Source organism: Anabrus simplex, chromosome 5, assembly GCF_040414725.1.
Source record: "Anabrus simplex isolate iqAnaSimp1 chromosome 5, ASM4041472v1, whole genome shotgun sequence".
Taxonomy (NCBI): domain Eukaryota; kingdom Metazoa; phylum Arthropoda; class Insecta; order Orthoptera; family Tettigoniidae; genus Anabrus; species Anabrus simplex.
The window spans coordinates 299,522,951-299,549,165 of NC_090269.1; the positions used below are offsets into that span (position 1 = coordinate 299,522,951).

General features: G+C 38.1%; 1 protein-coding gene across 2 annotated transcripts in view; it reads left to right on the top strand.

Annotated features, from left to right (window-relative positions):
* Positions 1-26,215, top strand: part of loco (locomotion defects) — a 308,467-nt gene that overhangs the window by 262,526 nt on the left and 19,726 nt on the right. For both annotated transcript variants that reach the window (XM_067147469.2, XM_067147470.2), the window contains 4 exons: positions 4,464-4,551; positions 10,853-10,986; positions 11,066-11,149; positions 22,316-22,466. In XM_067147469.2, the coding sequence (XP_067003570.2) occupies positions 4,464-4,551; positions 10,853-10,986; positions 11,066-11,149; positions 22,316-22,466 (457 nt within the window). The remainder of the gene's footprint in view (positions 1-4,463; positions 4,552-10,852; positions 10,987-11,065; positions 11,150-22,315; positions 22,467-26,215) is intronic.

Sequence of the window (26,215 nt, forward strand, 5' to 3'; positions counted from 1 at the left end):
TCTGTGATAGTTGTTTTACTCGAGCTATAATCTCATCAGGCACTTCTTTACATCTCAGACATTCCCATATGTGCTTACGTGGGACATGATCATATGCCTATAACCATTCTATTCTTGTTGATCCGTTTGCTCTAAATCCATGTTGTTCTTCCTCAAGTTTAGGTTCAACAAATTTTCTGATTTTTCTCTCCAGGATGGTCTCATATATTTTTAATCCATGAGATGGAAGGATTAAGCCTCTGTAGTTGTTACGCTTCTGTCGGTCACCTTTCTTAAATAGTGGAATAATCACTCCTTGCCTCCAGTCACTGGGGATTTAATTTTCTTCCCAAATTTTATTTAGTACTCTGTACAACCATTGTATTCCAGGTTCTCCAAGTGCTTTGATCATGTCCACACTGAACTCAATCCTTCAGACTTGTTGTTTCTCACTTTACACATTGCTGTCTCCACTTCCAGCCAAGCTTACATTATAATTTAGAGTGTTTAGAGGGTCATTTTGTATGTTGTCAGTTGTATTACAGTTCAGTAAGTGATAGAAATATCTACTGAACTCCCATAATATTTCATTTTCATTTCTACTTACGTCTCCGTTTGGAAGCTCTACTGTATTGATAGTACTATTTTCAATTCTTCTGTTTTTAACAATGCTATACAGGAGCTTCTTGTGTTTGTCTTGCCCTATTCTACTGGCAAGATCTTCTTTGCATTTCCATTTCTCAATGTGAACTGTTCTTTTTATCTGTAATCTTTTTTCTCTGTAAAATGATAGTTTATCCTCGATTTCACTTGGAATTCCTCGCACTCTGGCACGGTACAAAGCTCTTCTTGCGCCATTTCTAGCTTTGACAACATCTTTTACATCCTCATTCCACCATGCTGTTTCTTTGGATTTTCTTATTTGGCTCTGCCTTCCACATACTCTCTCAGCTGTCTTCACGAATACTCTCCTCAGGTTTATCCCATTCCTCATTTGCAGATCTTAGATCTTCTTTTGGTAACATCTTCCGAACATTTTCTCGAAACATTTCCTTCACCTTTGGTTCAGAAAGTCTCCAAGTTTTTATTTTTGGTGTTCTTTTGTGACTTAGGAGGTCTTCTCTTTGTGGTGTCTGCATCCAACAGCCTGTGATCTCCATACAAATTTTCACTAGGAATTACTTTGACATCATTTACAGTCTTCCAAACTTCTTGGACGGCGAGTATATAATCCATCACACTTCCATATTGATTGTCCCAACTATATCTTGTGATCTTACGTGTGTCCCTTTTCGTGAACCAAGTGTTACTTACAACCATATTGTTCCTCATACAAAGATCTAGAAGATGTTCGCCCTCTGTCGTCCTATTCCCCATTCCATTAGGACCCAGTCTGTCTTATCCAACCTGAACATTAAAATCTCCCATTACTACCAAATTTTCACAATCCATATGTTCTTCCAAGTTGGACAGGATGGCTTCTTTTTCTTCATTTGTACATCCTGATTGTGGAGCGTAGACCTGTAGTATATGATATTTGTCTCCATTCCAGTTTACTGACACTGCATTATTCTGTCACTGACAAATTCAATCTGGCTACAAACATCAATATCCGTATGAAGTATAAAGCCCACTCCATTTCTTGACTCCAAGTTATTTTCAGATCAGTATAGTTTATAGTCTAGACGGAGGTGTCTTATTCCTGTTGCTTTCCATTTGGTTTCACTCATCCCCATAATAAGAATTTTCCTCCTTTGCATCATATCAACTATTTCTTCAGTTTTATTTATCAATATTAGAATATTCAAGGTTCCAATCTGCAACTGGGTCTTAATTTGGGTTTTGTAGCTGGTTAAGCTTCAAGCTGTAAGCCGCCTTACGCACCTAGCTGTTGTCGTTGTCTTGAGTTCTTCAATCCGAGGATCGTATTTGTCTTGAAAGCGAATGCAGTTATTCTCCAACTGACTTGCTAGGCCTAATGGTAGAGAAGATTTTCTTGTCAGAGTTATCTCCCTTAGCCTTTAGCAGTCCCCTGCCATATCTGTAAGACAGCAGCTTCCTGTTGAATTTATGTGTCATTTCCTTCACAAAGACTTCAACAAGCCCCTTAAGGGTGAACTCCTCTACCCGGGGCCTCCGGATAAGAGGTAGGCTCACTACCCCTACACCGCGAAGCCAGCATTTTGGTAAAACAGAGCACTATAAAACTTGTTTGCACCAGTCAAAGATATGTGGAATGGTTACGTTCCTTGGATCTGGTTCTATGATAAATACATGAATTCACAATTGATAATGTTGTCTATTATCACTGTTAAAGTAAAATGGAGTGTTTTCTTTTTTCTTTCTTTTTTTCTCTTGTCGTTTTCACCAATTAATGTAAATACATATACTCAATATCATATAGTATTGATTAAGTGGAGACATCCAAATTTATAATTGTGAACTGATTCATTTGAAGTTGAAGTCCAAGTCACGGTAATCCTTCCAGCCATCAGTAGAGGAATCAGCACTGTCATTTCGTATAATTTTCTCGTTATCGGGGTCTTTATCTCTTAATGCACTAACATAATCTAATTCTGCAGTAACTTAATCACCACTTAATTAAAAATTGCTCCCATTATTGCTCCAATCAACATAATTTTCATTTGATTCTTGCTAATTTTTTCTCATGCTCCTCAAACGACACCAAATTTCTAAGCAACGTCTGTTTATAAACTTGTATGGTCGTCAAAGAAGCCTCCACAAGGCCTGAGTTCAAAGAGATTATAACAATAGAGGGCTTCAAATTTTTGTTGACAGGTGGCAGTGGATTACTGTATGTGTGATTCATGCGTGTGTAACCCGACAAAGGAGTTATACAAAAAAAAAAAAAAAACATTGTGTCAGGCATTGCCCAACATAGGGTCTGTGTGGCATAATTTTGTAATCTTCAGCTTTTGTTTTACATTATATTGCTCTCCAATATGGAATAATATGAAATTTATTACCTATGAGGATAATTTTGTCGGGTAAGGCCCGACGCATGAGTTCTAGGGGTTACAATTTTTTACACAAAGACAGGTTACGATGAGTATAATACAGAATTCAGAAGTTACGTAAGGACCAAGCAAGTTGGCCGTGCTGTTAGGGTCGCCAGCTGCGAGCTTGCATTCGGCACGTAGTGGGTTCGAACCCCACTGTCGGCAGCCCAGAAAATGGTTTTCCTTGGTTTCCAATTTTCACACCAAGCAAATGCTGGGGCTGTACCTTATTTAAGCCATGGTGCTTCCTTCCCAGTCCTAGTCTTATTTTTATTTATCATATGGATTTTAGTGCCTTGAGTGTCCGAGGAAATGTTCGGCTTGCCTGGTGCAGTCCTTGTAAGGCAGACCCTCCAACAAGGGTGGGCGGCATCTGGCTTGTGTGGGAACTGTGTGTTTTTGTAGTGGAGGATAGTGTGTGGTGTGCAAGTTGGAGGAATATTGGGGGAATGTACAAATACCCAGTCCCCACACCAGGGGAAATAAAAATTTAATGGTTAAAATCTCTGACCCGGCCAGGAATTGAACCTATGGCCCACTGAACCGAAGGTAACTTAGCTGATCATTCAGTCAAGGAACCAGACAGTCCTAGTCCCTATCATCACCATGACACCTTTCCAGGTAAGCGTGACATAAAACCCATGGTAAATTTGAGTCTGAGTTAGAGATTGAAACCAGGACCTCCTGGTGAATGACCAGCCTCAGTGTCATTTGTCTTCATTCCATATGAATGTTCGGCTCCATGGCTAAATGGTTAGCGTGCTGGCCTTTGGTCACAGGGGTCCCGCGTTCGATTCCCGGCAGGTTCGGGAATTTTAACCATGATTGGTTAATTCCCCTGGCACGGGGACTGGATGCATGTGTCGTCTTCATTGTCATTTCATCCTCATCACGACGCGCAGGTCGCCTACAGGAGTCAAATCGAAAGACCTACACCTGGCGAGCCGAAGTCCTCGGACACATCCCGGCACTAAAAGCCATACGCCATTTCATTACTCCATATGAACACTGCAGAGAAGTTTGAAATTAAATCTAGACTTGTGGCATGCAATCTAGTGATTAAAAGTTGTATACAAACACCTCTTCCACCCTGACGGCCAACATTCTGATGGTGATTTTTGTTTTTTTCCACTAACAAAACTCGAAACATCTAACTGTTCTGACTTGACGCTGTTACAGTCATGGCCACCAGATAGGTTATTACTCTGTATGTTCATAATTAATTCACCTTCACTGAATAGGATTGCATGTAGTAATTCTTGCATACTGTAACATAGACTCTGATAGAACTCCTGTAACACTGAGTTGACCTTTATTATCTTTATTTGTAGTTATTGATTTGAGGCACTTGCAGTGAATTATGTGTATAATTTAATTTCCTCTGATGTATGAGCTGATTGTAATTATTATCTGTCAGATTGGCTGTTTGGATGATTTGTAACATTAATTTTTATACCTCTCTAGGTGAATACAGGAGAACTATTAGATCAGTCTATTCCTGTTACTGAAGTGGATAACCAGCATCTTCAAGTGTTCCAAAGAAGTGCAGAAGGTAATATTAAGATTTTGTCTTTCATAGACTGCATGAATTTTAACTTGATATTATCTATTGACCTCTATTAAATATTACAGTATATTGTACTTATTTTTCCTTGTGCATGTCCATACATGCCTCAGAATTTTTAGGTAGGAGCAAACTTAAAACTTTAGTGCATGGGCATTTAAAATGGGTAATAAATACATGAGTAGATTAAAAAGTAAAACACAGACTATTTGTAAAAAAGGTTGTTTTTAAATTAATAGGTTTGAAAAAGAGAAATTATACTAAATGAAGCACTCTTACAGTTGATGCAGTAGATAATGCACTTTCAATGCAGCTTAGATAATTCAGAACAGAACAGATATGATGTAGGCCACCATAGCTCAGTTGGAATGACCATCCAATGTGAAATCTGAAGGTTGTGGGTTTGGATCCCACTGATATCCAGTTGGCCATTTTTGTTCTCTACTTAACATCTCTTCAATATGTACTGAACTTGACATAATACATTGAACATTTATTTTATGTACAATGCAGACATGAAAATTAAATATTCATTTTCATCCAAATCTTTTTGACACATTTCTTCCATCGTAACACCAGTTTCCAGATGCCTTGTTCATAGACCTCTGTTTTTGGAATGTTTGCCATGTGTGCATTTCTGATGGGACTTCTTCACCGAAAAGGAATCATCAACCATCCAGGAATTTCTTCATTTTTCCAGACAGATGGCAGTCTGATGGCTGTTTGAGGGGTGCTTGAACACCCCCTTGCCAAATTACTCTTAGTTTTTTTTTCTTCTTCTTTTTTCCCCCACCCTAACAGATGCTAGTACATGGTGCAAGCATTAGCATGGAACAGTCTGATATTGGCAGCATTCCTGTTGGGCTTTTTGTTACACAGGGCATGATGCAGTTTTGCTAATATACTTTTGTAATTTTCAAACAACCCCATAATAGAACAGCCTCATTAGCTGTTTTTATTATTTGTTATTGGGTGTGTCTGAAATTGTTGGAATGTTTCCTTACCATAGAGTCCTGTGTGCTTTCTTTTGGGTGTATAGTGAATTTTCATCAGTCATGCCCTTCTGCTGTGTAATACATTTAGTGGTCCAAGCGTGCCATCATTCTCTGGCCCTACTGCTTGTCTGCCAGATCCACTCGACTCACTTGACGTAACGTTCACACGAGCCTTGGCTAGGCCTTTAACTCAAACGACGAGATAGTAACGCGCCGAGTCAAGTCGTATGTAGTAGCTTATATTTTGATCACCCCCGCAAGGTTTTCCCTTTAGCAAACTTCTATGAATAGAACAGGAATGTGGCTTGTTTACATCTCTCCTTCTAAGATCTTGTACTAAAATCTATTGCCCAAGTGTAGCCTCTGAAAGCACAAATATTTTATCAGGTGTCTGTCAGTCCTGTAGCCATACCTCCAGGCATAGTAAATGTCAGTGACAGCAATGCTATTGCTGAGTTAATTGAAAGTATTTTAGACAGTGATTCAGAGGAAGTGATAGCAGTTATGTTAATACAGTATTCAAGAGTAGAAAGTGACCCTTCATCTGATATGAGTGACTGTGAAATTGTACCTAAGGCCCCGTGTTCGAAAGCAAAACATTGTGACTGGGTGTGGGTTAGTAATGGTGATTACCAACCAAATATTCATCTCTTTACAGTCTTTCCAATGGTGTTAGGCTCTTTACAGTCTTTCTAATGGTGTCAGGAGAACTGAGATACAAATATTTTGATTATTCTGTATCGGAGTTGTTTGTTTTTGGAGTTTATGGACCCGTTGTTTTCCCAGATTGCGCGAGAAGCAAATATTTACGCTACGGGAAAATTGTACCCAGACAGGGAAAAAGGAATAGATGATAAGTGGTTTGATGCTAATGAGGGTGGAATTAAGGCCTATGTTGCCCTGTGCATTCTGATATCCCATGTTCATAAGCCTCGTATCCAATTGTATTGGAGCAAGGATAAATGTCTTGAGACACCAAAAAGTGTGGTGAAGTGCCTCTGCATATATCCGAATCTTTCGAGATTTACCATACAAAATCTTTGTTCTGACGTCATTTTTGGTGAGAACCATTATTTTGAATGCTTCACTGAAAACTGCATGAAATTCTGGTTGTTGTTCCATTTATGGCATTTATTTCAGAGCAGTGCACAGTACTTCTGAACGGGTGGCTTACTGATGTTGAGGGCGATTTAAATCTGATTTCTTAGTGAGCGGGTGGGATCATTAAACCTGAAGTGATTGGGTTAAGCACCTAGGCCATAGTGCATGCACCTTTACAAAATTTCAGTATTTTTTGCATGGTACTGTACAGGGTGTTCAGAAACATGAACCAGGCATACCAGCGTTAGAGGGTTGGTCTTGCTGATAAATAATTTGAAAGGAATAATTAAATATCTCGCACCATTGTTATTTTATCAACTGCTGAAGTTAGCCACTCAGATATGTGCAATAGCACAATTTACGGTTCGGCGCAGGACATTTGCTGGGTGAATTCAAATGGGCTTTGTGCAACAGTGTTGCTAAATCTGCACGTCACTTAAGAACGGCTTAAGAGTCACGCCAAGAAATCAGCATCAAACACACCGTTGGTTTCAGCCAGTGTCACTCTAGCATACTTGCTTTTGTACAATCTTGTCAGCTTGGAGGTCTTCCCTGGTGAAGTTTCATTCTTCAACTGGTGCTCTCATCTAAGGTTAAGTTATAAGGAGATACCCACCTTCCAATACTTGTCAATTTTTTTATAATAATTTTATTGTTTACATGACATAATTCAGCCTAATCTCTAGATATGTATTAAATAGGACATGTTTCGTTCCTATTATGGAACTTGGACACTGACTTGTTGGAAATTTTAACCCAACATGAATGAACATTTTATTTTGTCACCATAATCATTGCATGTGTTTTAATTGTCTTACCATTTTTACTAAATCTTTTAGCTGAAGATGTTCCATAATCCATAATCGGAACGAAACATGTTCTATTTAATATATATCTAGAGATTAGGCTGAATTATGTCATATAAACAATAAAATTATTATTTTAAAAAAATTGACAAGTATTGGAAGGTGGGAATCTCCTTATAACTTAACCTTAGTTGTTTTGAGCCAATATGGGACAAAATATGAGATTTATAAGCTGGTGCTCTCATGCCAGTCTTAAGCCATGTACAGATTTAGCAACAGTGTCGCGCAAAGCCCATTTGAATTCCCCTGCAAGTGATATGATTGGCTAACTTCAGCAGCTATTAAATGACAGTGGTGTGAGGTATTGAATTATTTCTTGCAAATTATTTATCAGCATGACCAACCCTCTAACGCTGATTTACCCAGTGCATGTTGTTTCCAACCACCCTGCATATTGTACTGTATGAAATGTTGAACCGCTCTGTCAAGGTTCACAGAGGGATCTTGTGGTTATTGAGAATTACCTGCTCTATACCTCTCGCACTCGGCCTCAGTTTTGCTGCTGTTACTAGTTGCCTGGAATATGATGCATCACCAAGGTTCACATGGTCCTATGTTAAGAATCTGTGGTGCCTCAAGATGCTGCTAGCGTCCATGCAATGGTCCCCACACATAACCAACATTTCTGAGTGAATTTCACTTGCATTTTGTCATTTGTCCACAAAAAATAGACTATACTGCATTGCTTTTCACATGTGGATGACACTAGCAGACTCCAGGATGTTCATATGTTTGTCCAGTATTTCACACTTCTAGCAACGGAGGCCAAACCAGATCGATCCAGCAATGGCTTTAGTGCGAACTTCAAACTCTTTGTCATCAAATGTTGACATCTCAGCCACAATAATACCTCGTTGAAAAGTTATTGTGCACTACTTTAGGATTTGCTTCAATATAAACACATTTATCTCTGTAGTTTTGCATTGCATAATATAACTGAATGTATTAACCCTTTCCACGCGCAAGTTGAGCATTTTTATTTTCAGCCCATCCGCATACATTTCTGATATAATGATGTTACACAACGAGTCTTCACAGATCCATTGCTAAGAACTACAAAAATATCACTAACTAATATTTACACGTTTGCGCTGAAGGTCTATTGGGATGCATTGTGGGATTGTTTGAACAAGTTTCAGAGAAATAAGTTGTTTCACAGTGCATGCCTTTTACTTTCCTGTTGCTGTACACTGCACAGTCCTTGTGCTGGTTTTGGCCCACTGATCCGAAAAGTGTTGCCTTTCATCAAGTCACTCAGCCTCCTCTTTGTCTTTGGTGAATGTGGAAGAATGGGATTATTTTTTATGTATGCTGTGTTCACCAATTAGGTCCTCAATCAACTGTCTCCGAAATCTAAGATGATCCATACCTTTAGCTCCAAACTTCTTTGTATTCCGGCAGTAAATTATGTACGAGTTCATCGCAGGTATTTCTAAGTCCCAGAAAAAAAATTTCCTTCACCATTTCAGAGTTTTTCATTTGAAGGAATAGGTGGCAGAGAAGTGATTGGCACGTTCAACCCCACCCATCTCCTTTGTGTAGTCACATACAACAATTGGCTTGTCAATGACTCTCCATTTGCATATGTATTCATTGTTTGTGTTGTGATACCTTGACACATAGACAACATCAGAACAACATGCTTGTCCTTCCACCCCAACACCATTACATCGTCCTTCCACCCCTTACATCTCCGGCATGATAAGCCTTATTTCACCTGCTTTCATTTAGAGCCCCTTTCTCATGTCAGGTGGATTTCCTTCTCTACCAGCAGTAAGTGTACCAGTAAGGTGACACTTTCTTTTCCATAATTCTTGAGCCAAGCAAACACTTGTGCAGTATCTGTCTGTGAATACTTTGTAACCTTCTACTGATCCCCCTATTGCAGCAGCCAATCTATGTATCAAGTTACATACAGTCATCGTGGTGAATGGATTATTAGCATAATCTAGGTTATTCACGACTGTAGTAACTTTTCCATAAAAGGGAATCAAAGAATGGATATATCCCGTAGCAATGTCAGCAAGAACAAGAATTCTTATTCCCCACTTCATTGGTTTCTTGGGAGGTCTTGAAGCTTATTCTCCCTTTGAAACCAATTGTAGACTCATCAACAGATATATTTTTGTCAGACACTAGGAAATTTTGGATCTGTAGTTCTGAACATCTCAGAAGGTACCTGACATTTTATGTCCTTGTAAGAGTATATTTTGCCTGAGTATCTCCTGGATTAGGTCCCACATATCTACCCTTTGAAACCAATTGTAGACTCATCAACAAGTTTATTTTTGTCGGGCACAAGGAACTTTTGGACCCGCAATTCTAAATATTTCAGAAGGTACGTTCTGTGTCCTTATAATAGTATAGTTTGCCTGAGTATCTCCTGGATTAGGTCCCACATGTAACAACCAGAAAATCTGCATAAATCTGTCACATGTAAATACATCTCCAATAAAAATGTATGTGTGTTACCCATAACTGAGAGAAATAGTCCTGAAGATCTGTCAAATTGACGAGTCCCGTGTTTAGAATAATAACACCAATAAATAATAATGTATCGGTAAATTTGTTCATTTCCTCCATGTAGACTTTGATTTCATTGTAGGTGTCAACTTCCAAATTTTTTCCTTGGCCTATTTATTGGTCACATTACCTATCCCCCTACATTATTTTAATATAAAACAAACTAAAATAATCTGCTGGTCTCACATCAACTGATAAATTCATGTCTCGAATCCCACTTTGTTGTGAATAATGATTTTCTCTTGATCCGTAGTTGTCACTCGATACACTCTTCCATAACACAGCACTTGGAACATCAGGTGTAACTGTAGTATTCTCTTCTTCTGAAGACACTTCCGCATCTGAATCACCGCCTCTGAAATCCGAAATATCTCAGGAATCATTATCGCTGTTTAGAACTGCATCATCAGTGCCACTGTCGGGAATATAAGACTTTTTATTCCTTTGCAACTCACATGATATACTTGTTAATGCCTTGAAAGCTCCACTGCCAACACTTGGGCTTTATTTCATGGAATATATAACCATCCGGAGAGAAAGCTTACTCATAGAAGTTTAAAAAATTAATAAGTGGGAACAGCACACTTGTAGCTATCATTATTCAGAGCTGCTGATCAATATTGCGTGACATTCGAGTTTACAAGCCACTCAAAATGGCATGTTGAGCTTAGTTCGACATTCGATTTTGGGAGTACACGTTGGATATCGAGGTTGCCTCAACATTTGAGTGGAAAGGGTTAATTCATGGAAACTAAGATTTTTATGTTGAACAGTGTGAAATGACATATTGATATTATTTTTCAGCCTGTAAAAGTGAAGTACCTCAAAAACTGAAGTCTATTCCGACACTAGATGAAATTACCAATCGAGTGTTTGAAGAATTACTTCAGGGGAAAATTGATGGCAGTAGAAATTTATCAGATCAAGGCTCTGTAAGGGTGAGTATCCATTTCATTTGATGCTGCAAATCAAGTTTTTCCTTTTGCTTGTATTATAGGAAACATTGTTTTGTTATAGTCGGAGGACTGGGGATCTGAACATTCTTCTGGAATTTTTGGCCGCTTTCTGAGGAGAGATTCTGCATCACTGGACAAAGCTAGGGTATATAACTTTCCTACATTACTTATATTGTTGAGAAATTCCGATATGCTATGATAAACTTTAGTTTTTGGATAATAATTTGTTGGATTTATTGCTGCTTATATTTCCTCCATGTAGACTTTGATTTCCTTGGCCTATTTATTGGTCTCATTAGCTATCCCCATACATTTTTTAAATATATAACAATCTGTAATAATCTGCTGGTCTCGCATCAACCACTAGCAAAAATAGAGTATTTAGATTGATGCTTTCACGGCCCGTAATTGTACACATGATAATAAGCTTTTGGCTGAATGGTGAATAGTCAGTTCATCTGTATGATTGTGAAACCTGAGCTTTAAAGGTTCAGTCACTTCTTCACAGGATTTTGAAGCTTGAAGTTCAAACTTCCCTGGATAATGATGTAAATGGTTCTCGATAGAGCTCTAGATTTTGAAAAATTGAAAAATATTACTAGCGACAGGTTTGTTAGGCACTTTATGTGTCTTACTGTGATTGATCCTATTTGTATTTTGTTGAAAATTTGCCTTCCAGGTTGAATAGATAAGTCCCAGTCCTTTAACATGTTTTTACTCTACAATGTTGAATGAGGCACATAGATGTTCCAACAAGGGAACTATCAATAAATCCACATCAAAACCTATCTGAACATTTTTCAGAGAGAATGAACCTCTTGTAAAAAAGCCAGATGCAAAAACCAGCTGCAAGTTTCAACTGCAAGGTCATCACAACATATATATATATATATTGAAATCTTATGAGAAAAACCAAATAGAAGCAACAATTAAACATGGTTGCATCAGCTTTGTACAGCAAGTCAAACAGTTAGACCATTGGGAGAAGGTTCGAAGTTCAGCAGTGAGCAAGTTGGCTATGTGGTTATGGTCACGTAGCTGTGAGCTTGCATTTGGTAGATGATGAATTCAAATCCCACCGTTAGATCCATGGTTTCCCATTTTCACACTAGGCAAATGTTGGGGTTGTACCTTAATAACTAAGGTATTGAAGCAGTGGGTGCTACCTTCCCCTACCTCCTGTGGGTGGGGGCGGTAGAATAACACCCACGGTATCCCCTGCCTGTCGTAAGAGGCGACTAAAAGGGGCCCCAGGGACTCTGAACTTTGGAGCGTTGTATGGCGACCACGGGGTCCTTAGCTGAGTCCTGGCATTGCTTCCACTTACTTGTGCCAGGCTCCTCACTTTCATCTATCCTATCTGACCTCTCTTGGTCAACTCTTGTTCTTTTCCGACCCCGACGCTATTAGGTTTGCGAGGGCTAGGGAGTCTTTCATTTTCACGCCCTTCGTGGCCCTTGTCTTCCTTTGGCCGATATCTTCATTTTTCGAAGTGTCGGACCCCTTCCATATTTTCCCTCTGATTAGTGTTATGTAGAGGATGGTTGCCTAGTTGTACTTCCTCTTAAAACAATAATCACCACCACCAACCACCTGCTACCTTCCCGATCCTAGCCCTCTCTCCTTGCGTCGCCGAAAAGCTTCTATTTATTAGTGCAACACTAAACCACTAGCAAAAGGTTAGATTGATGCTTTCACGGCCCATAATTGTAGATATTATAATGAGCTTTTGGGCTTTTGCCATGTCAGAAAACAAGGTGAAATTCTTTACATTTCACAGAGAACTTTGCTCCACATCTTCAGAAGAAAATGTTGATGTGGCCAGCTTGCGTGTGGCCTTGTATTTGAAGAACCGGCAAGGAAACTTCCCCTTGTAACTTCAGTGGAATCTTTAACTTCTTCGTTTCAGTGTAGGAAGTCCCCATTTCAACCAAGCCCAAGAATTCAACTTTAAGTAACAATAATCTTTGAGAGAAGTTCCCCTCCAGATTCAAGCTCTATTTTAATCAACAACAAGAATGTCAAATTACAGCTTGCTAGCCATGTGTTAGAACTGTCATTTTAATATTTTAACTTAGTGATTATAACCAGTACTCCTAATATTATTTTGGAACAAATCCAAAGGATTTTAAGGGCAGAGTAACATCTCTATATAATCTGTCTCACACATATCAGTGCTCCATAAGAATATTTTGAAGACCATCTAATAACCAAGGTTTCATAAACACTTAAGACACAGCATGTGAAAAAGCACCTCAGTGTTGTGAATCCTTTTCAATTGAATGCATGTTATTTTAGATTTCATATATCTCCACAGTAGCACATTTGACTAGATTATCACCAGAATAGGATGTGTTATTTAATCTAGTGTATTTTAAAATGTATGTTTTTTCATCCTTTGTTCATTTTTATGATTGAAGATTTCTCTTAAAGAGACGAAACATGTCCCATTATGTTATTCTGAACATAATATACACCTATGTTCATAAAAACAAGAACGCCTTGAAAGACTAGAGATAGGAAATTCATATTCACAGGACATATGTACTAGTATATTCCGAAGAAATGATTAGCATTTGAACCATGTTGGCTCTCAGGTTCAAGATTCACATCAATATCTCGGTGCACCACCACTGACTGGTAAAATGTGCCTGCGGCTCTCGTTGCTATAAACCGAAGGTAATGGATCAGTGTGACCTGAGCATACGTGCAGGATGCCTCGCAAACGTATGCGAGAACTGTACCGTCAAAAGAGTAAGTTTGAAACAGGGTGCATTATTGGCATGAGAGAACGTGATGCGAGGCCGTGCGTATCTTGTGTCTCACTGAGTCGGCTCGTTCACGATTCTTGCGGAGTGCCATGGCTCACTGTATGTCTTGCTGCAGCGGAAGCTCGGCTCTCCGCGTGTCCAGTGAGCCGATAAGGAGCCGTGTGTATCTTGTGTCTCACTGAGCCGCGCTCGTTCACGATTCTTTCGATGTGCCATGATTCACTGTCTTGCTGCAGCGGAAGCTCGGCTCCCCGTCAACGTCCAGTGAGTGCGCACTCAGCACTGTCCACTGGGAGTAAGCTGAATCGTGTGCCGTGAGCTCGCCGTTCCTGTGAATCGATTCACTCGGACACTTGAATGAATTGATACACTGCTTCGAATCATGCATTCAGTAGCCAACACTAATACCAAGATCCATGCCGTAGCCATCCTTTCGTGAGATACAGTTTCTTAAAAAACGGGTGATCGAGGATTTAGCATAGATGGGACTGAAATTTCTGGACGGTTGATCCAGGAAATTGTTTCTTCGAGGAACAGATAATGTGGGATTTTTACATGATTTAATTAGGATGCTCGCGGGACCACGTAATTTGAACGAATAATGCGGGAAAACTTAGTTTCCGGGAACGTATAATTGAGGTTCTACTGTATATGTAGGAAATGCAATGAAGCACAGGAATCAGCTGAACACATACTTTTCGAATGTGAAGCTCTGGGTAGAATCAGACTCTCCACTCTAGGACTACCAGGTGAAGAGAGAGAAAAAGTCCAAGAAGACCCAGTAAGAGCAACCTGCAGCTTTGTGAAGGGAGCAGGTGTATCTAGGTGGGAATGAAGGAAAAACATGGTAGCAAAATATCTTAGAGGTAGAAACTAATATTTAGAGGCCCCATGAAGAAAAGAGGAAGAAGAAGATGATGATATGATGATCGGTTATATTTTTTAAAACATAAATATCGCAAAATTTTGTTTCTTTTTTTTTTCTATTTCGTTAATTGTACACATGTACTGAGAAGCCCACACTACACATGCATATTCAAGTTTACTTCTAACAAGATAATTGAATAAGATTTTTAAAGTATATTCATCCCCAAGTGCCCGAGTATTTCTAATAATAAACCCTAATTGTTTAAATCCATCATTTGTAATTTCATGAATATGACTGTTGAATGAAAGTTTTGAATCAAGCATAACGCCCAAATCGTTTACTAAATTACACCTCTGCAAGATCTCACCATTTATACTGTAGTTTTGCACTGACACATTCTTATTACGAGAAAATGTGATTACAAAACACTTTTTAATATTGGAAAAAAGCCTGTTTTCAACACACCATTTGTAACAGTTCTTCAGATCAGTTTGCAATTCAATAGCATCATATTACCCAGTAATTTGCTTATAAATCTTTAGGTCATCAGCAGAGAATAAGCATTTTGAATATTTTATTACTTTATAAATAATAAAAAGAACAATGAACCAGGTTTTGAGCTCTGAGGGACTCCAGAATTAACTTTCAACTGGAATGAAGTATTTTGTTTGTAAGGTACAAACTCTTTTTCTGTCTGACAGATATGAAGAACTCGGAAGATAAACCAAATAATGATAATTTACTCAAAAGTATACCATGATCAATTTTATCAAAAGCTTTTGCAAAATCAGTACAAACTACATCAATAGGAAGCCCTTCATTCATTGAATCAGAAACATTCTGAATAAAGTTTCATAAGATTAGTCACAGTAGAATGCTTGGGATAAAACCCATGCTGAAATTCTGATACGTATGATTTGATATGATAAAATATTCTAACATAGAGTATTTGTTCAAAGAGCTTCGCTGGAGGACATATTATTGAGATAGTTCTGTAGGTTTCAATTTTTGAACTATCACCAGTTTTAAGGATCAGAGTTATTTCACTTGTTTTCCAAATTTCAGGAAATATTCGCGTCTTTAAAATTAAATTATATATGGCACATAGTGGAACCATTAGCACCTCTGCACATTCTTTAATAATGTAAGGAGGTATGTGATCAAATCCCGCCAATTTAGATGCCTTAAGTTTTGTTACTGCATCTTTGTACTGAGCAGTAATCATTCATACGGACTTAGAGGCTATATATAAAGAAGGCTGGGGGTGCAGAAACAGTTTGAAAATAACATGCAAACGCGTTGGCTATTCCTTGCGCATTTACCAAATGGTTTCCACCATAATTTATACACTGTTTGAACAAACTATTATTTCGTTTACTTTTTATGAAACCCCAAAACATTTTTGGATCCTTTTTTATATTATTCTGTGCCTGTAATATATACAATTTATATGCCCTTGCAATAAGTTTTTAGACAGTTTTTTTAAAATTGTTTGTACATGTGAGCACTGTATTCAGAATGCTTCATGTGCTTCATGTGAGTATCCTTTAATTTCAACATTTTAATTATATCTAATGTAAACCAACAAGGATACATTCTATTTTTGTTCACTGTTTTTTTTAGGAACATATTTTGTATAAAGGTTACTAAGGACTTCATAAAAATAGCTTACTGCATTATTTGGGTCTTCACTCATTAGTAACTGATTCCAGTCATATTTTTGTAACGATGAGTACAATTCATAAAAATTGGCCTTCTGGAAATTGTAGATGCTGACAGGTAATATTTTGACTCCCTCAGTGTTAACAACCACTTCAAAATGTAAAGCAGGATGATTAGGATCTTCAGGCACAAGGGGGTAATCTCTTCTGAATACATTAATATTTCCTACATAGTTGGACTGGACTAAATCAAGTGTTTTACCATTGGCACTTTTTACATTGTTAAATTAATTCAGATTGAATAAAGCAATAAAATTAGCCAAAGCAAGGTATTTTGGTCCACAGTTAAGTAAATTACAGTTACTATCAATGATCAAAGGTAAGTTAAAATCACCCATTATAATAACATTATAATGTTGTATGAATTCAATGTTTTCAAGTACGGCAAAAAAATTATAAGTTTCTAAATCAGAGTTTGGTGGAAAGTAAACAGTTACATGAGATATACCTTTTCGCCTAAAATAAATTTAACACAAGGCACATTCAATGTTCTCTACATCAATTTCTACAAAAGCAGATTTAAAAGTATTGGCAACAGCTATCAAAACACCACCACCCTTCTTATGAACACGATCCCGCCGAATACCATTAAATCTTGTATCAAATATTTCCCCATCATATTCGCTCTTCGTCAACCATGACTCTGTCACTATTATCATGCCATAATTACTAGCAAGGACACTTGTGTATATGTCACTTATTTTGGTGTTCAGCCCTCTAACATTCTGATAGTAAAATGATAATTTATCCCTTACAGCCATCTATATCATACCAAATTCTTAACATCATCAATTGTTCTAAGAGTATATACATAAGTGTCACTTGCTTTCTTCCTAAGTTTAATATTTTCTGCATTATCCACCCACAAATATGCAAAATCTCTCTTTTACCTTTCTCGCTTCACTGAAAATAATCCTTCTGTTTAAAGTGAGATTTTGGTTGATATAGATAGGCCTCCCAGAGGTAAGTCCAATGTCAGTACAGCTCAAGTTACGTTTAATCTTACGCCTCTGGAGAAACATATCCCTGTCATATCTTCTAACAAATTTCACAATACTGGCTTTTTTTAACCTATGATATGTGTCAATCATATTATCAGTCACAGTAACATCTAATGCCCGACCTATATTTTTCACTTAGATCACATCTTCATTTGGCGTTTCAGGAATCCCATATATTTCCAGTGTATTCTGTCTTCCATATTGGTCTAGATCTTCTATTTGTTGCTGCAAGTTGCTGATCTTGTTCTTTAATGCACAGTTCTCTGATTTAAGGCTCTCAATAACTTCCTTACATGATTTCAGTTCTTCTCCATGACTCTTGAGTAGAATAAAGTTTTCCTCCAATTTCTCATGAACCGAGTTCAATAATTTACTGAGCTCTACCTCAAGATTCGTACACGATTCCTTAACTTCTTTACTAATTGAAAGCAGAAGTCGATATATCTCACTTACAGTCGGTATATTTTCTACAACTTTACTGCCCTCCTGATCACTCGCATTACCACGGAGAGTTTTCTCACAATTACTACAAAACATCTCATCAATGGATCGCAAGTTTTTCACATACTCATCCGTAAGATTTACACATGCACTATGAAATAGATTACTGCACGACTTGCACTGAATATTTCCATTTACATCCTGATGTGCCACAGCTTTTGAACAATTTCCACACACACCCATTTTACAAGAAGAAATACTTGTGCTCTGTACAGATAAATTTTTGTAATGTTGGCTGTACTTTACTTTACAGTTAAAGTACTCATACTCGAGTTTTAATTCCTTGAATATTGAAGTTGGTAGTAGTTTGTCACAATGGATAGTTCATTTGATCCCACAGAAATGTTAACACTCTATGTTAGTAGCAACTTTGTAAACACTGTTATAGATTGCACTGAATCTCCCTACAATTTAAAAACTGATTTACAGCACTTAGTTGAGCTACAATTGAAATGTTTTTACGTCAGTGTAAACAAGAGTACTTACAGTTCGAAATAATTGCATCCTTTTCAGCCAAACATCACTATATCCATTATAAAATCTTGAAGAGCACAAGTCACTGCCTCCCTATCTCATCATTACCAACAATCCACAGTCTGTAGGCTGTAGTTGGATTGCGAGGTTTCCAAACCTCGGTGTTATACCCACGATCTGGATATCGTGTATTAAAATCGGTGTTCTTTTGGTAGTTTAAATTTAGGGCCAGTTCCAAACAAAGTGTTCTTTTTTTTTTGATGGTGTTTAATACAACAAATTCAGAATTAGAATATTTGAATCGATCATTATGTATTCGTAGAAGAGACGGTTCTTAATTGCAGCCTGTAGGCTAATCGCAGTCAACTTATCTCGATCTCTGTCACAAATAGGTAGATTTCACATTTCCAAAGTTATTGAACTTTATATGCCCGAGTTATTCACCTATATACTTTGAACAACTTCTAGTATTGAATTTTACATTTGTAAATTTTCTTTGTTGTATATCATTTGGAGTTTTCATTGGGGTTTAGTTTTTGTTTGAATTTGAACTTGATGTTTTAGTGGGAATAAATTATTCTTTTACCTCCTTTATCTTGCAGAGTTCTCATTCACAAATATGTAATCTAAATCCTGTCCCAATCTTGTACAATAATTTTGTTATACATATGTGTTTTTCGGACGCACCGCGCAGAGTCTCCGCTGAGCTAGGCCATCTGGGACAGGGGAAAGGTGCAAAATTAAAAAGTAAATTGAATCCCCTACATTTAACAAAGTGTTATCAGCTATTAATTCTGATCCTGAATTCCCGGAGTTTAAAACATCCTCCCTTCATACGCTACGAAAGGAAATAATGTTTAAGTTCATCAGCAGAAATCGAAAAGTGTTACAGCGGACAGAGATGATATGAATATTATATTGTACCTGTCACGTAAGTAGACCTGCTTGTTAATTTTTTTGCTGTAAATATAGTTTACATTTTATAGCAATGCATAATGTATTTTTGTTATCTCAAATACGTTCAGGCAAAGCGGCTGTACCGGTATCCGTCAATTTTCATTGATGTTCATTTTTATGTAAAGAAATTGTGCACTCTTGTCATAATAGGAAATATACTCTTAAAAAGGAAATTCCATCATATTGACATGCCACTGTAGGTAGCTGTATCGTGGATCAGGAACCTTTGACCACGAGTGTAACATTTTTGCCGAACACATTGTATGTATGCTCAGTTCTTGTACTATTGTCTCTGGTATGGTAATGAGTTGCCTGCTTTTGTTACAAAACACAGTGGTACATGTTGCTGATGTCACGTACTTCAAGCCTATTTCTATGTGAATTATATAAGATGTTTAAGCATAAAAGCAATTAAGAGCCGAGTGACGGTGGACAAAACCGATTTGCGGCAAATCAGCATTACCAAAAGCAGTATACGGAAGAGTTTCCATGCCTAGGATTGTCTAAATTTTCACCGAACCATGTGAAACATGCAAGTGTGATTTTTCTGTTAAATATGGAGGGCGCGATGATTGCAGATGCCATGTGAAATCTAGAAAACATGAAGAGTACGGGTGCATCAAAAGGCAATGCAACACACACGCTCATCTTTTTAAACTACAAAAAGTAACAATAATAGTGTTATATGGGCTAAATGTTATTTCACATGTTCTTTGATTGAGTAGAACCTTTCCTTATCTGCAGCAGACCATGCTTGGCCATTATTCAAGGCCACGTTCTCCTACTTGGGAATTGCTAAAAAGTATAGAAGTCGGCAGAGCCAACACAACTGCAATAGTGAGATGCATGTCTGAATCAACAGTATCTGAAATAGTCAACAGTCTTCAAAGTGCACCTTACTCATTGTCTCCTGATGGTAGTAATGATAACAATAACTGCAAATATTATCCATGGGTGTTAACATATTTTTGCGAGGGGAAAAAGAAAAGACCAGATTTTTACTCTACTGCTTGCTTTGGTGAAATGTGATAACACTGGGGAAGGAATATTTCAGGTGTTGGATAGGGAAATTAAGATCAAGATGCTGAAATGGAAAACTGTTTATCATTTGGTTGCGACAATGTGAATACAGTAGTAGGTAAGTTTAAGAGAGTGTCAGCATTTTTGAAACAGCAGAATCCTTCAATGGTTATACACGGCTATATCTGTCGCCTACTTCACTTAGCTGCCGGGAAGGCTACTAAAACATTGGAAGCAAGTGCAAGCTTGGAGACATTATTCGTACATATATTTCTTTCTTGAAAGAAGGTTAAATATCAAGAAATATCAAGAAATGAGTGGACCTGAGCTCAAAAGCCACAAAATTTTGAAACATTTCAGCACAAGATCGTTATCTCTCATTCATTAAACAAGCTATTAGAACAGTGGGAGCCTTTGAAATTGTTGTTTCATGTTGAAGAAATAAAGTCAGAAGACACCAGCAATAGCAAATATCTTGCAATGAAAGCAGCAATGGGAAATGATGCCACTAAATTTTACATGTTATTTCTGAAGAACACACTCTCTGTTCGACATGATGTTGCTAGTAGAATCTCCCTCCATAATTAAAATAGCCAGATACATGAAAGGATTGGTGATTGATTTATTGATGAAGTTTGTGAAAGCTGATTTAATGGTGAGGTTTGTGAAAGCTGAAAAGATTGGAAAGCAATTACAAGTAGGTTTGAATGGCATTACCTATATAAAGTTCAGTGGCAAAAATTAACAGAAGATTATGACGATCTGGTAATTGGAGTTAAAAGAAAAAGACAGCACATTAAACAAAGAAGTGAAGCAGACATTTTATCTGGAGGTTCGAACCCCACTGTCGGCAGCCCTGAAAATGGTTTTCCGTGGGTTTCCCATTTTCACACCAAGCAAATGCTGGGGCTGTACCTTAATTAAGGCCACGACCTCTTCCTTCCCACTCCTAGCCCTTTCCTGTCCCATCGTCGCCATAAGACCTATCTGTGTCGGTGCGACGTAAAGATTTTTTCACTGCAGTATCCTGGGCAAATTTGCTTTTCTTGACTCTGTGGTGAAGCATGCAGAAGTAGTAGTGGATGTTTCATTGAGAGCAACTACTTTGTTTCTGTCAGTGCTTTTTTGCTGTTGAATTGTTTTAAAACATAATTGAGAACGCTTACCAAGACAAACAGGAAGTGGAATTTGCTTCCTACCAAGCAGACCCATTAAATGAAGACATTTCAAACTGTGGAACAATGGGTGTAGCATGGGTTAAAGTTTTGAAGTTGAAAGATCTGCTTGCTGTTTTAGTGGTGCATCATAGCAGTGCTTCAATTGAGCGAATATTCGGTATTGTTCGCAAGAATCACATCAACTTTCTACCAAATATGAGTACAAGTACTCGTAGTAATCTGCTGGTGGAAAATATAAAATGTTGTCATGGTCTGAGATCTACTATGAAAATTAGTGTTCTGAGAAGGATCTCTTTGAGGCAGAAGGAGCAACTGTGAAGATGCTGCAAAAAAGTAACTTAGTTACGTTCGTGTGTGTAATTACTTTGTTTCTTAACTTGTAGGAATAGAAAAACATGTTGATATAGTTTGGAATTGCATATTATAATTTACCTATATCACTTTCCCTTCAATCTCTTGTGAGATTCACACTACTGATGACCACCTTTGAAAGTTGGTATCTCTGCATATAATCACAGTGGACACAAAAGCACATAGTCTATATTCACATAATAATCTTCACCTCTGAGGCAAGGAGGAACTGACATCTTGACCAGAGATGGTGCACACAAATAAATGAAGATTGCAAACCACCTGTCATCATGGCCATTAGAACACACTCTTTCCTTCACTGTAGAGTTAATAAACTTGCATTGTGATCAATTTGCCAATAATAATTGTAATTATCAATGAAATAATTGTATGTGGCTGCTTTAGTTACACAAGATTTATGGAGATGAGATGAATATTGCTGATTATTGTTCAAAAAATATTATTTCAGGAATCAAGATTCAAAGTCAAAAAGGCTGTTGTCGGTGTGAGTAAGTCTTCTGCTGATGACACTGAAGTAAAATCTGGTGTAATTAGTAAGCCCCCACTTATTACCAAGTTGAAGATTGGTGTGAAGCTTCAGGGCCGTTCTGAGAGTGATGGTATGTTGTCCTAGATTCTAAATACAATAATGAAAGTTCTTCCTTCAATATTGATGTCTATTATGAAATGATGATTATAATTACAGCTATGTATACCAATTTCACTACTGATCTTTGATGCTTAGTTAATGTAGGAGCTTTCAGTGAGTGAGTAGATGAGAACATTACCAGCTGGTATGTAAATTTCCTTCTTCTTGTTCTTCCTCCATGTGCCATATCTGATCCCCTGCACCCTTTTCGTTAGCTAACATGAATAGTTGTCCAGTGTCGTTGATTCCAGTTCAATCTTTGATGTTTTGGAGCCATGATATCTACCAGCTACTCGCATGGCTTATAAAATCAGGTGTAGTAGCCTGCACTTCCTACATCATAGAACATGGCCTAAATAAGATGTTTCCCTGGCCTTGATGGTGTTTGCCAGCTCTCGCAATGTTCTATCTCTCCTTAACTCTACATTATTTGTCAAGTCATTTTGAAACACACAAAATTAGCGGACCCATGTACCGAGAAATTGGCATAAAGTGTTATATACCTCACCTGTGTTATGATCTTTCGTTTTGAAATATTTCTTGTCCTCCTTTTTAACGTACATTTATCCAGAGCACACTTTCCCAATGAACTTGCCTGGTGCTGTAGTGTAAGGAAAGCAGAGGAGCACCCTTTTATTGGCAAAGTGTGGATAAACTTCCCTGTATTAACTAGCCTAGAAATCTCCAGGATACAATGCTCCTCCATATCAATCAATCAATCAATCAATCAATCAATCAATCAATAATTTATCACTGAACTGCGTTTAGGACTATCGCTCAAGTAGCAGGTTCCCTATCAATTGTGTACGGTACCTAGTCTTTTCTTAAATGATTTCAAAAAACTTGATAAATTCTTCCAATACCTAAATCCTCTTCCTAATAATGAATATTTTCCCTAATTTGTCATTATGAATTCCAGTTTTATCTTCATAATATGATGTTTCCTGCATTTAAAAGCTCCACTCAAGCTTATTCACCTTCTAATGTCATTCCACACCATTTCTCTACTAACAGCTCGGAACATCCCGCTTATATTAAAATTTACAATTAATTTATTGAAAACTACTTGTTCAATACTTTATAGTCTTTATGACTATGATATAACAATCTTAACAGAATGATTTTAATATTAATATTTTAATATATTTTTATATATTGAATTTCAATACGGTTTAATAATGAAATTAATCACATTCCGTTTAGTCGAGCAGCTTGTGTCCCACAAGTCTTCCCAGCCCAAAGTGTGCAACATTTTTATAACACTAGTGGTTTTTTGGATCACAATGAACAAGTAGTGTTGCTTTCCTTTGGATCTTTTCCAGTTCTCATATCAAGAAATTCTGGTGTCAGTCCTATACACTGGAAGCATGCTCTAATTGGAGTCTTACCAGAGACTTGCACACCAAGTGAGTGGCTATGTGGTTTGGGTCACATTAGCTGTCAGCTTGCATTTGGGAGATAGTTGGTTTGAACCCCATTTTCACACCAAGCAAAAGCTGTACCTTAATTTATGCTCTTGCTCTCAGGCTATTTTCACCAGTCATGCCCAAAACACTCAGGCCATTTTTCATGATTATGCTTGTTAAAATGTAAAAAAGTCTGATGGTGCCAAATCAGGTGAATAAGGTAGATGTGGCAACAATTCGTACCCCAGTTCATGAAGTTTTGCCATGGCAATAACACTTGTGTGCGGCAGAGTGTTGTCCTGATGAAAGATGACCTTTTCCTTGCCATACCAGGCCTTGTTTCGCGTATCTTTTCCTGTAGTTGGTCTAGGAGGTTTGCATAGTATTTCCCCGTAATTGTTTGGCCAGTAGGAAGATAATCTATCAGCAAAATGCCTTTTGCATCCCAGAAAACTGAGGCCATGACCTTTCCGGCCTAACGCACTGCCTTTGCTTTCTTTGGTGGTTGTGAATCAGCATGATTCCACTGCTTTGACTGCTGTTTTGTCTCTGGGGTATAGTAGTGGACCCAAGTTTCATCTGTAGTCACAAACCGGTGCAAAAAATCTTGTTGGTTGCACTGAAAACGGGCCAGACTTTGTTCGGACATTTCCAATCTTGTACGTTTATTGTCCAATGTCAAGAGCCGCGGCGCCCATCTTGCAGATAATTCTTTCATACCCAATTCTTTGGTTAAAATATAATATACCCATTCAGAAGACATCCCTACAGCTTCAGCAATCTCCCGCATTTTCAGTCGACGATCCTCCTTGACCATTTTATGCACTTTTGCGATAAATTCCGGGGTCGTAACACTTTTTGGCCATCCACTATGCGGATTATCATCCACGCTCTCCCGATCAAATTTAAACTTGCTGGTCCACTTGGCAACAGTTGAAAATGAAGGAGCAGAGTCCCCCAGTGTGTTCTGAAAGTCGACATGAATTTCCTTTGCTTTCATACCTTTCTTTACAAAGTATTTAATCACTGCACGAATCTCAGTTTTTTCCATTGTCACAAATCACTACGCGGGAACAACAACAAAGAGTCGTCACTACCACACTCCTGCAGCTAGAGCACTGATGCGCCACGTGTTCACTCACAAAGGATGTATGATTATTGCGCGGGAACCTCGTTGCTCTAGCACTAACATCTAGCGGTGATTCCGAGAACTTTTGAAACCGTCCTCGTATGGAGGAGAGGCTGTAGTGAAATGGATGACAAGGATATGCCAACAAGCATGGAGCATTCAGAAGATTCCAAAGGATTGGGAGAAGAATATTATTGTTCCTATCCATAAGAAGGGCAGCACTCTGGACTGTGCAAACTATCTAGCAATTTGTCTTTCCAGTGTGGCCGGAAAGATATACTCTTGCATATTGGAGAGGAGACTGAGACAAGAAGTAGAGGAAAAGTTGGAAGAAGAACAGTGTGCTTTCAGGCCAAGTCGACAAACACACGACCATATGTACACACTAAGAACTGTTATAGAGAAACGACTCAGTCGAGGGAAGGATGTTCTAACTGCATTTGTCGACCTAAAGGCCGCATTTTTCTTGGTCCCCAGGGAACAGCTTTGGGCAGCACTTGAAGACAAAAAGGTAACCAAGACTCTCTTATGCTGCATTAGGAGCATGTACAATAGAGTCCAAGGAGTGGTGAGAATAGCTGGTGAATGCTCTAGGGAGTTCGAAATGGTGAAGGGAATAAAGCAGGGTGACAGCTTGAGTCCTCTTCTCTTTGTGATCTTCATGAACCAAGTCATTAAGCAGTGTAAAAGAATTAAGGTTGGCCACTGGAACATGAGACCAATATATGTCCAATCCCTGGTCTATGCAGAAGTCATTCTGATTTTGGCTGGGAAAGAGGAGGATCTCCAACAAGCTCTTACTGAATGGGCTTATGCCTTCCAGGACCATGGGATGGAAGTGAATGCGAGCAAAACCAAGGTCATGCAGTTCACCAAAGGAGAAAAAGTACAGCTTCAAATAAAGTGGAACAATGAGGATATTGAGCAAGTACAACAAATTGAGTTTCTGGGCACCATTTTCAGAGAGGACGGAAAATTAGAGGCAGAAATAAACAACAGAATTAGAAAAGTTAATCAAGTTTACTATGGTATAAACAACACAATCATAGGGAAGAAAGAAATTATTAGAAACACAAAAATGCGGGTATATCATGCTGTGTACCTGCCAACCCTCCTATATGGTGCAGAGAGTTGGACAGTGCATAAAAAACTGGAGAGCCGTCTGGTTGCCGCTGAGATGGGATA